Raw genomic sequence first — 12,095 nt, forward strand, 5'->3', positions numbered from 1 at the left:
ATCAGGGGCCATAAAGCAATAAAACTCTCAACCCAAAGCAACACAACAACACACAATCCAAACGAAACAAAAGTTAACATTACCTTCGTTTTCGCTGCCATCCTCGGTCCTGCGAAGATTCTCACTGCTGCCGATGGCATTCAATGGGGAATTTTCTTCAAGAAAAAAAAAAAGTTTTCTTGTGGCACGACTTGGTCAAATAGAAGGTGGTGGTTGGAAAAGGGGGGGGGGGATCTTCAAGTGTCTTCCAAGACTTCTCTCTCCTCCTGGCAGAAGGTCCGTGCAGTTGTGCCGCTGCATGACAATAGGAGAGAAGAAGTGTTTAAAGAACAGAAGTGATTAATGGTTATTCTGTATAATTCTCACATTTTTCTTGGCCCATGTCCGCAAATAATGGCGGTGAACTTTTGGGGCCCCCTTAGAAATCTGTTCGCTCCTATTCACCGTTGGAAAGCAGAAGGCATTTTTTATATAGAGGATAAGAATAGAATTCCAAGGTGCATATTCTATGTGGTGCCACACGCAAATTCATTTATTTCACTATGCAAGGAGAGGAGAGCTTGGGGGCCCATTTGTGAAGGCACATATGCGTGGGGACCCATGTATCTATTCAAATAAACGACGTTTGAAAATCACAACATTTGGACATAATACTACAGGCCATCTGAAACGTGGAGCTATGGCCCAAGGGCCTACACGAGAACACAGTTAGCGTGTGTCTGTGTGGGATCCTTCCCACCGCTTATACCCTGAAGTGGGCCTACACTTCCAGAAATGAAAATGAGAATATTCTAAAATAAATTGCCAACGAAATTATACGGCATCGGACTTTAGGCCTATATATGTCAATGGTGATACAGTGTATCTTTGACTCGACTTGTTTCATTGTGTCGAAGCGTAACGCAGGCCTATATGACGGTGGTGGTTTTGTGAGAGCATTCCATAAATATGGTGAGAAAAATAGATAAATGGATTTAGGGGGCGGTGTGGCAAGAGGCCTTGCTGATGTGAACGAACAAGTAATAGAAAATCTTCTCAGTGCCACGGAATGCTAGCAGACCAATTTGAGGCCACACTTTTGTTTAAAGTTCAACACCGGCAAACGGAATGTTATTTTCTCCTGCTCTATATTTTCGATACCTGCTCTAAGAAAAGAAAATGAAAATTAATACAAGAGCCGCGCCTTACAAAAGAAGCCATTCGTCTTCTTGATTATCTATTTGGTTGTCAGGGTTTGAGCTATGGCTCCGGCCCGCTCCTTTGTAATATAAAAAACACACAGCGAGCTAGCCAACGCCGAGAAACTGTTGTGCAAAAATTACACTCATTAAAGCATTAACAGCCCACGAGCCGAGAAACTATTTAACTTTTTTTTTTTTTTTTAAACCAGAGGATCCATATTCTGAGTCTCGTTCTCAGCACCAGCGAGCAGCGGGTGTGAGCACCGTTAAATTAACGAGAGAACGGAGTGAAACCAAGGGGTTTGTGATTTAAAACGAGATTACAAGGCGTAATGTAGCAGGATCACTCATGACCACACGGTATAAATCACCGCGGAGATATCCAGTGATTTTTTAAGACAGGCTGCATTGAAAGGCAAACGAAAAACCCACCATGGGAGGGTGAAATTAAATTGAATAATTTCTGCTTTTTTTCTGAATACATCCCTTGCTATTATGAGTTGGTCTGAAGAGAGCGACACATTTCACGATTGCGGATCCACTGTATAGCAGCAAGCGGCAGAGGGATAGGACAAAAGAGGATAGAATGATGCTTTTTCAGCCATTTATTAAATTTCTATAACTATTTACAAATAATAAGGTAGACACTGAGGAGAATTAGCAGAAGAAGAGCAACATACAAATATGGAGGAGGGGAAAATACAATTTAGACATAATCAGCAACTGGACTGCTCTTTGGAATGTAAATAAAAGGAACACGTGAAAATAAAATATAGGCTACCAAACATGGCATAGGGTGAGAAGAAAGAGTGAGAGAAAGAAAGAAAGAAAGACAGAAGGAAAGAAAGAAAGAAAGAAAGAAAGAAAGAAAGAAAGAAAGAAAGAAAGACAGAAGGAAAGAAAGACAGAAGGAAAGAAAGAAAGAAAGACAGAAGGAAAGAAAGAAAGAAAGAAAGAAAGAAAGAAAGAAAGAAAGAAAGCAAGAAAGAAAGCAAGAAAGAAAGCAAGAAAGAAAGAAAGAAAGAAAGAGACGGAGTGTGCGCGCATTTTTTTTATGTGCCGAGAAAGGATACCAGATAGAAAGTAAAAAGATAAAATTTGTATTCAGTCATGCAATATACGCACCTTTTACCTCTCACAACCCTGGCCTCACAATTGCTTAAATTACACATCTTCACCTACAAGAAATGAATCCGCTCGTATTGCATATACTTGCCACACAATTCAAAACCTGTCACTTCATAAAACGATAAGGCGAGAACAAAAAAACATACGTACAACTGAGGTAATAATCAACATAGTACATTTGTAGTGCTGTGTTTTATAATGCTTAGGTTTGTACCAGATTTTGGTTCATAACATGTCTCTATCAGTCCAGCTTGATATCATTCAACTGCAAAGACTTTTCCTGTGTGATATATACCATGGTTTACCGTCTTTTGTTCAAATGCACCCTGTCTCTCATGCTACTCAAACAAAGAGAAGACGAGTCCCTGTATAAATGAACTAGCAACGGACCTCACAATCGTTGTCAGTCTTAGCATAGCATAACGCTCGATACACATATATATATAAAAAAAATAAAAAAATAAAAAAAACTGCTACTCAGCAATATCTTTAAAAAAAAAAAAAAAAAACTTCATGTTTTGGAGGACAATATTCGGGAATAATTTTGAGCAAAGGGGAGAGGAGCAAAAAAAAAAAAACGGTATAAGAAAACGGCTCTTGACGAAACAAGGGCGCTCATTTATTAGACACAACGTTGGACGTCGAGGTAATGGGCAGGCCCGTGGTTCATCCTTTGTAGCGCATAGTAAACATGACAAATGAGTCCGAGTTTGGCATGATTAAAGATGAAACACGGATCCATCTTCACCAAATCTGAAAACTATCTGCCGCCTTCTGTTCCAATGGAGGGGGAGAGAGAGAGGGAGAGAGGGGGAAGGAGAGATAGATAGATAAAGAGAGAGAGAGAGAGAGAAGGAGAGGGGCAGGGGATAAAAAAGGGAACTGGATCATGGCGAGAACACAGCAGTAGAAGTGTTTGTGTTTCGAGTCTTCTTCACTCCTTTTTTCTATTTCTCTATCCTCTCTCTCTCTCTCTCTCTCTTTTTTTTTACCTCCCCCTTTCTCCCTCCCCTCGTGTAGCATCCCTGTAATTGAATAGAAGAGGGAGGTGAGACATGGCGGTACCCATGGAGCCTCCTCAATCGGTGGTTTCAAAAGTGCATGGTGGGAGGCTGGGTTGGGTTGGGTTAGGTTCTGTGGGGCTAGGACGGGTTCGGGGGCTATAGGCTCGGCGGAGGTCCACTGGGCCGGTTCTGAGAGCTGCCTAGCGCTGTGATGCCGCTGCTTTGCGAGTTTGTGTTGTTATTGGTCGAGCTGTTGTTGTTTGATCGGATCTTCGTGTTGGGCAGCTTATGGTCTTTCTTCCATTTCATTCTTCGGTTCTGGAACCAGATCTTGATCTGGCGCTCGGACAGAATTAGGGTGTGGGCGATCTCCACGCGGCGCCTCCGGGTCAGGTACCGGTTGTAGTGGAACTCCTTCTCGAGCTCGAGGACTTGCTGTCGCGTGTAGGCTGTCCTCGAGCGCTTCGGCTCACCCACCCCATTGTAATTTGGAGTCACTGTGGGACAGAGAGCAGTATGTTACAAGCAACTCATGTCCACAAAGAAAATAATCTCACATAGGCCTTTGAATGCACATGCAGGCCTATAGTATATTTTATGAGACCCCCCCCAAAACAACTATAGGCCGGCCTCTCATTCCAATAAAGTAATTGAATATTGTACAAGACGATTTAAGAAATAACCTTGTTAGATTATGTCATGCACAATGCCACACGTAAGGGCACGAACGCTCATTGTCTCTCTGGTATAAGCCTCTTTGAATTGGGGGCGCAGGGGGGTGCTATAGACGACACTGAATAGAAGCTGGATAATGATTCTAGAAATGTAAAACTACACAAAACACAACCAGTGTCTCAAATAAGAATACCCCCCCAAAATGATCAACTACATTTAAAACTGTTCAAAAAGTAACCAAAAGCAACAATACTTGCATTACGCATATGGTCAACGTTGTTATAACGGTGACTTTGCAAAGTCGCATTTGTCTTGTGTATGCGCGCTATAGTTCTCCCAAGCGCACACATACACACACTTACACACACTCACACACACACTCTAACACACTCTAATCATTGCAGAATAATAGTGAAGGAGCCTAATAGAGTCCAACCGTTTGCTTTAACATTATTGTTTTATGGTAGTCTCTATAAATATGAATATTTTAGCTTCCATAAAACTTTTCCCTGAACAATAGCGAGTTGACAGAGGAAAGTGCACGTTTATACGTCCAACCACTTAAAATCAAATTACCAAAGCATAAAACTTAACTTATGGGTTTGTGTAGCCGTCATAAAACCTTCTTCGAAAGAAATTAGAACGGCAAGGTTGCGTAGACTTCAAAGGTACTTGGCGAAGAGGTGCAATAAAAATTTATGGAGGGTGTAATTATATTGCCCTGCAAACAGCCGACCGTAAATCTCGACCAAGGGCTACTTCTCAGGGAGAGCAATAGATTTAACACCGGACATTCAGCTTCCAACCTCGGGTGAACTGTAGGCGCACGCCATACGCAGAGTATAGGGGAGAAGTTAAGCAGCACTTACCGATGTTTACGTGGACTTTTTTCATCCAGGGGTAAACCACGGGATCCTTCCGAGAGCTGGCTGACGAAGTGCTTTGGTTTAGGGGGTTCTGTCCAAACGCGGGTGGAGGAGGGCTCGGAGTTCCCGAGTCGCAATGGTGGCTTGGCTCCGGGAGAGGGGTCGAGAGTCCGGTTGGGGGGAGGACGTGACCCCGTGGAGACATCACCACCGCGGGCTGCCCCGGACCCTGGCACGGCGTGTAAGGCGGGTCGACACAGCCCGGTCGCTGGTGATAGAGCGACTCATGCTGAAACGCTGGTTCTTGCCTCTGGGCGCTGTAGTAGTCCGGAGAGTGACTGGGTAGGTAGTCATTCTGTGAATATTCCTCGCAGGGAGGAAACTTGGGGTCCACATAGTTGGAGTTGATCAAATAGGAACTCATGGCCATTAATTTCTTTGAATTGCACACAAGATATACTAAAATTTATATCTTTTCCCTTTACTCGTTTTCCTGTTTGGTAGAACCCTCCTACTTTCTGTCAAGTGAACAAAGTTAAGAATCCATGTGACAGCGTCAGCCAATGGCGTCGATCCTGACGATTCCCGGATAAGGAAATAGGATTAGGCATAGCAGATCGCGCTCATCATCTGGGCATAGTTTGCGTCGTTCGAATGTTGCATATACTTTTTACGCGCTGGCACGCTCACGATAAGCAAGCGGAGACAATCACAACAATAACAACCCGAAGCAGAGACGCCAAAAAAACCCACAAAAAAATCATAACATACCACCGGAGTTTTCAAACGGTCTGCAGAGCAGACGAGCTACAGCCCTCTCTCTCTCCTCCCCAAGTCAATATACAGTATACAGAAACAAGAATCGCTGCGCCCCAAGCCCTATACTTTGGCTATGTTCATCCAAACGAATTGTTTTCGCTCTTGTGGCCGGTGCTTTTGAAAACAAGTGCTGGGGTAAAGTGATGCCGTGTGCTCGCCCTTGCCAAAGCTTTTAAATGCACTCGCTAATAACGGTGAGAGAATGCCCTGGCGTGCGCCGCGCGCAGCGGAACGCTGTCAGAGATGAATCTGGGCTTGTTTAGGATCGATAGAAAATTCATCAACTAATTCAGGTTACAAAGCCTCCTAAATCACAGCTAGACCTTTGCATTAAAGCGAGTCTACCGTCAGTCCCCCCTAAAGACCGCGTTCATCCTCCACACCAATTTACACACCTTGCATAGTAATTGAAACTGTGCGCCCTTGCATTGCCAAATAGAAGAATAGTTTTTTTTTTTTTTTACTTCTTTCCTCATCAGGATCGCATTAACCTGCCTCGTGTAATGTTATCGCTGGAGTAAGGCATGGTGTGTGATCATGCGATAAAACTCCTTTGTTGTCCAAATTGACCGTTTCTCAATCGAAATGGTGACCCCCTGAATACGCCTTTCAATGGAAGACAAGCAAATCACATCACTTGAAAGATTGAAAAGGCAAATAAAACGATCTCTTAACTATCTGGAACATTTTCACACTGAAATAATTAATAAACGAAAACAATAACAACACGATTCCCCTGGAATTAGGGAAAATAAAGATTTTGGTGTAAAAATAATAATAATATATGTTTCAAAACACAAGCTGGGCATCTTCGGTGTCCATCGGTTTCGTAGGGTATACATCAACTACATACTCCCCTAGATACGAATTTGTGACCGTGAATCTGTTCACACAAATCCGGATCTACAGGGTATATATAGAAGACAGGTGTTCTCAGGACAGGTAGTGTCTGGACAGGTAGAGTCAGGACAGCGTCACAGCGGTATCAAGGTGTAGCCTCCGCCCGAAGCACAACCTAAACAGAGGTACTTTGTTCCTAAACATATAATGATGTGGATAGGGACCAGTTTCACTAATTCTTATTCGTTTTTCAAGACATTTCAGCTTTGGAAATACAGGCCACAACGCCAGAAATACACAACAGATATACCATAGAGCATATATACACTGCTTTTAAGTAACTGCTTTTAGGTAACTGAGCCTCTGTAAAAACAAATAATAATATTAATATTAATAATTACGCACGCGTAGAAGGGTTGGTCAGTAATATCATATCGTAATATCATGAAACCCATCGTGTCAAAATGAACTGAATGTGTTCATTTCAGCTCAGTAATAAAGCGTTCCCCAAGTCTAGGGGATGCCCCGCGTTATCTCACACTTGAAAAACGAGAATAGCTTGTTCCCAAACCGAGGCCAAGAATCTGACAGCAGAAAGTGAACACAAAGCGAGCTGAATAAACTTGACAGCGCGACAGGGCCAACTCCTTATGCACTGTATTAAACAAAAAACAACAAAAAAAATACTTTACGCACAGCAGACAAGACACAAAAGAAAGCAAGAGTGAGTCACCGAACACACAACTGTAGAAAGGTCAAGAGGCTCGCGCACAAACTGGAATAAAACATGTGGGTTTTATGGCAGGTCATTTTTGTTTACAGCTCGCGCGCAAACACCACTCAAACGGGGATTTCCGGAGGCAGGGGGATATAAAACAATAAAATATGCAAGGAGGGGAAAATGGCTCGCTCCTCTCACATCCTCAAAGCAAGTAGAACACAATTTACGACCTTTTTAACAAGTTTCCCCCTCACAACAAGCACCAAGACACTCATTTCGTTTGTAAACCTCTTGAAAAAAGCACATACTGTATCGCTGATTCTGGCTTCTGGAGATGCCAACCTTACGGAGTTACAGAAATATAATGACCATAGGGATTCTTAACATATCTTCTACATAAATAAGGTAAGATCTGTCAAAGAGAACATTTATGATCACAATTGTAATCTCCAAATAAGACCATTTGATATCGAATTCATCGTGGTACTAATAACAATGTTAATGTCAAGCGTAATAGGGATAGGTCGCGTTGGAATTGTATACTTTCAAATTTCAAGCATGTATTCATCAAAACGCACATAAATGTATGCTGTAGGCGTCACAACACAATCAGGGTTTCTGTTGAAGCTAAATGTATGGTTTCTAAAACAAATGGCAGGCCTACCTGTCAAATAGCATTGTCTGTAAGTTGATAGTCCACTCTTCATTTGTTGAATTAAAACCCACAAACATTCAGCCAAAATGTCCTTATGAACATGTGCACATTACATTTCAAGAGTCATTTTAAGTCATGTTCATGTCAAATCCTTCAAAATATCGACCCATGTTTACAATATAAGTATATATATAAATAATATATGGATACTGAATTAAATTAAAATATCAAATTACAGTAAATAAATCCACGTCATATGTGACTAACTTCAACAACAATCATAATGATATTAAAATGACCGAGGTGCGTGCGTTTGTGTATCAGTTTAGATGATGACAAAACATCTAATGTCAAAAGTTATTAATATCATTCGAGGGTATTGCTATTGCTAATATCCTATAGCCATGTGTTCGTCCTCTTTTTCAGCTAAAATGTAGCATTCTTCCCTCAAGGTGTTTTTGTATCAATGAGTGGTTTTATTGTGTCGGTGGGCCTTTGTTAAAATGTACGGGTCCTTTGTTGCTGAATTAGGAACCAAATTCAATTTAAGAAACCACGAGTGAAACAGAGCCCCATGTCATTTCAGGAAAACGAAAAAATAGTGGTGGGATCGAAGGTAACGTCTTTATACCATATTTATCTTTGTTCGTTTCATAATTAGTAATGAATGCTAAAAACAAAGCCCGATACATTAGTAACATCTTTAGCACCCCTAGCGTTTGCATATTCTTAGGCCTGCTTGGCATAATTCACAAATAGGCCTAAGCAATCTGCTGAACATAACACAATAGTTCTCAAATCGTCCTTTTCCTACATTGTATGAGTCTATTCTTCTCTCTTCGCCTTCTAAACCACTGGCATCAACATTGTACCACCACTGGACCGACAGATAGTCTACAATACTTACGATAGTCTACACTACTTACTATTCTTACTCCTAAGATCTAACTATGACAATTTAACTAGTTATATGGTGTAGAAAACCGATTATAGTATTCACGGCATAAAGGGAGAAAGTTCAGCCAGCGGTGTTGTCCACTTTAACCCCTTCACCTCCTGAAGTCGCCGACCTCGACTTCACCCCCTCAGCTAGCCCCTCTAAACGGCTACGGGGACCCCGGGCCATCTGCCTAGCAGGGGTTAATGTGTACAGGCTACACCGCCAGGCGTTCAGGGCTGAGAGCACCCACATAGTAGAGTCAAAGGTAAATATTCACCCCCATATCACCACACACGCAGCCGTGTGCTATATTCGCCGCTGGAGTCAGAGAGCTGATGTTTTCAAGTCATAAGTAGTCCGTTATGGATAAGGAGGGAGGGGGGAGACGCCGGGTGCCCTCGCCGCAGTACAAAGCACGTGGTTCACCCAGCCAGGCAAGCACCTGCTGTAGCGCAACACACACCGCGATATGTAAATGAAGCCACCGATGTCTTACTTACTTCGCTCCTTCGCATTTCCATCTCGTCTTCCGAGTTCGCCCCTCTCTCGCCACCTCTTCTGCTAAACTCAGGACTCGGTCTTTGCTCCGGTTATTTATCGGTTCTCCAAGCCTTTCCTCTCTTCTCTCTCTCATACACACACACACACTGTCTCACCGTACACCTCGAGCTCCTGAAGCCCCCCTTCTCTCCTTCCTCTAACGCCACAGGTTTAGCCCGTGACCTCTTCATAATACCTTTGCACGTGCAACTCCCTTCTCGTTTCCGTGGGTTTCCCCTAAGCTGTGTTCCTGTGCTCCGACGGCGTAAAGGGCGACGTTGGAAAAGGCGGACATTAAACTATCCAAAGGGCGCAAGCCAATCTCCGACGCGTACACAGCCGAGCCATAAGTGGAAGGCAATAATAAGATAAAACAGCGTGAGACCAACTTCATCAGTCGAGCGAACGAACGCGCCATTGTCGCTTTAACCTTGCGATGGGGGCGACGAGAGGGTCTGTCCCCCCGCGCGGCAACACCACCAACATGTCACCTAATACATCTAAAAACATAAAATGCACATTACCCCTCTGCCGTTGCGAACGCGACAAAACCACTGGTGCTTTAAGGCATTTTTGTTGTGGACTCAAGTTTTCGTATTAATCTCGTCAGTTTGGCAGTCTTTGTTAAACAGCGAGGCGTGTCACGAGTCCCCGGTACATTTTAATATTTGTTAGACGCGCTGACCTGCGTTTCACCCCACTCCGGGTCTCTCCCACTCGCGGCTTCTATAGTAATGCATGCATAGCTTGCTCGGTCATATTGAATTGTGCCCAGGTCATTACTTTGAAGAAAGATGGCTAGAAAGGGGGGCTCTTTCAAAAAGGCTTTCCGAGCCCGAAAAACAGCTCAAGCATAGCGCATTTCTTCATTTTCTTTGTTGCATAAATAAAATCTCCGGTGCACAATGGAGAGGACCAAATGTGCAGTTAACAAACCGTGATATATAACCATAACGTTAATGTGGAATAAAATGTAGAAAACGATATGTTCTCTTTTCCCCAAAAATATATATAAATTTTAATGTTTGTATAAATGTAGTTTTTAGTTTGATAAATAAATGCATTGATTTTTTATTTTATTTTGTAGCCTATTCAACCACACAATACGTTGCTTCTAGCGTTAAAGTATCAAGTGAATTCAATTGAGGTTATTCGATATCCTATCATTACGATGGATTTATCGAGAATTCTAGCTTTTACCATATGTCTTGACATCTTTATATCTTTTTCCCAAAAGTATCATATATTACAAATTCCAGGAATCCAGCATGATTGGGTTCAATAGAAGGCAAATATTTTTGGCTATAATTCGATATTATTTTCAGGGATTTTTTGAAAAATGTGAAGCTAAAGGTAGCTAAATTCATTCTTGTCGCGTCCTTGCCATGTGCAAAGTGCAGATATTAAGATGCACGCCTATGGCTTGCCAGGCAACGGCACATGTTACAATGGAATTGAAATTAATTCTGTGAACTCCGGTTGAACTCCGATAGGGACGTGTTCTCTAATACAATTATTCACCACTTATGCACTTTGTTTGGCAAAATACTGACCAACCAGAATCATATCATCCCGACTCTCAACCATTAGCCCAAATGTTTATGTCAATAACGTAATTATTTATTTACTGGATTATCAATTTTCTCATTTCTCTCCTCTCTACTCTCCTTTCCTCTCTTCTCTCTCTCTCCCTCTCTCCCTCCTTTTCCCCCAACCATAAAACATACTTCAACAATATGTGTCCAAACGCCACCCATTCAACTTCTCGACGTAGATAAAGAGCTTTACGTTAATAGAAATGTAGGCCTATTTGTTCGTGAATTTGCAGAGGGGTATTGCTGTTTTCTGAGTTGTAAAGGGTAACCATATTGCGTGATATAGCCTGATTCAAGAGCAAACAGGTTTGATGTTCTAACGTGCTAGTGAAAGTTGTCACCCCGTGGACAAAATGTTGTCTAAACATCCCCATTTCTGGCAACCAATGTCCCTTCGCATACCCCTCCTCGAAGGGTCGTGAAACTGTTGTTTCCGCATTGAAGGGAAGAGGAAGTTAGATGTTTACGGTTTACTTCAGTTATTTTGGGGAGGGGATGAATTCAAAGAATTTTCAACAGGGAGGCTAAATACTAAATATTCATTTTTAAAGATTTTTCAATATTGAAATAGGCCTAGGCCTACATTATACTGCACTAGTGAAGCTAGCTTCGGCATTATATAATTTCCAACAAAACATTAAAAGACAAATAATGTGACGTCAAACATTACAGTTAAACTATTAGTGCCCTGAATCGTGATATATCGTGCCCATGCACCTCAACGATTCCAATCGTTAAATATTATTTTTAGTTTAAATATGTGTATGTTTACATTTGACTAAATATAATGGCAAGTGCATAGATAGTCTGTGACCGCTCAGCGTTGTGTGGTCTATTTAGATCATGTTCCCACCGAAAGATTTGTTTTCTGTCTCCGTTCAACTTGGCTCAACCTCTTGGCGAGGGTGGATATAATTTTTTTGAGAGGAGAATCAGATAAGGTGAGTGATTTTCGAGATGGTAAAGCGAGATAAAGACTTTTGGACAGCGTTATGCTGATAAGGCCGGTGAGGGGAAGGGAGACTTTCAGGTTCACCACCGCAGGTCACGTGCATTCAGTTCAGCTAGTTCAGTAAATCTTTGTGCGTATTGCATAGGACCAATCCATGCGTTATACCACCAATTTCCGAA

The 12,095-nt window shown here is 42.2% G+C and overlaps 1 protein-coding gene across 1 annotated transcript; it reads right to left on the reverse strand.

Annotated features, from left to right (window-relative positions):
- Positions 1-287: 287 nt before the first annotated feature.
- On the reverse strand, positions 288-6,481 carry hoxb4a (homeobox B4a). The gene is made up of 2 exons (XM_083677807.1): positions 4,858-6,481; positions 288-3,810 (listed from the first exon to the last, which is right to left on the reverse strand). Exons 1-2 carry the CDS (start codon positions 5,282-5,284, stop codon positions 3,470-3,472), a joined length of 768 nt encoding a protein of 255 aa, XP_083533933.1. The 5' UTR covers positions 5,285-6,481; the 3' UTR covers positions 288-3,469.
- Positions 6,482-12,095: the final 5,614 nt, after the last annotated feature.

This window comes from Argentina silus (assembly GCF_951799395.1).
Source record: "Argentina silus genome assembly, chromosome: 9".
NCBI classification, from domain to species: domain Eukaryota; kingdom Metazoa; phylum Chordata; class Actinopteri; order Argentiniformes; family Argentinidae; genus Argentina; species Argentina silus.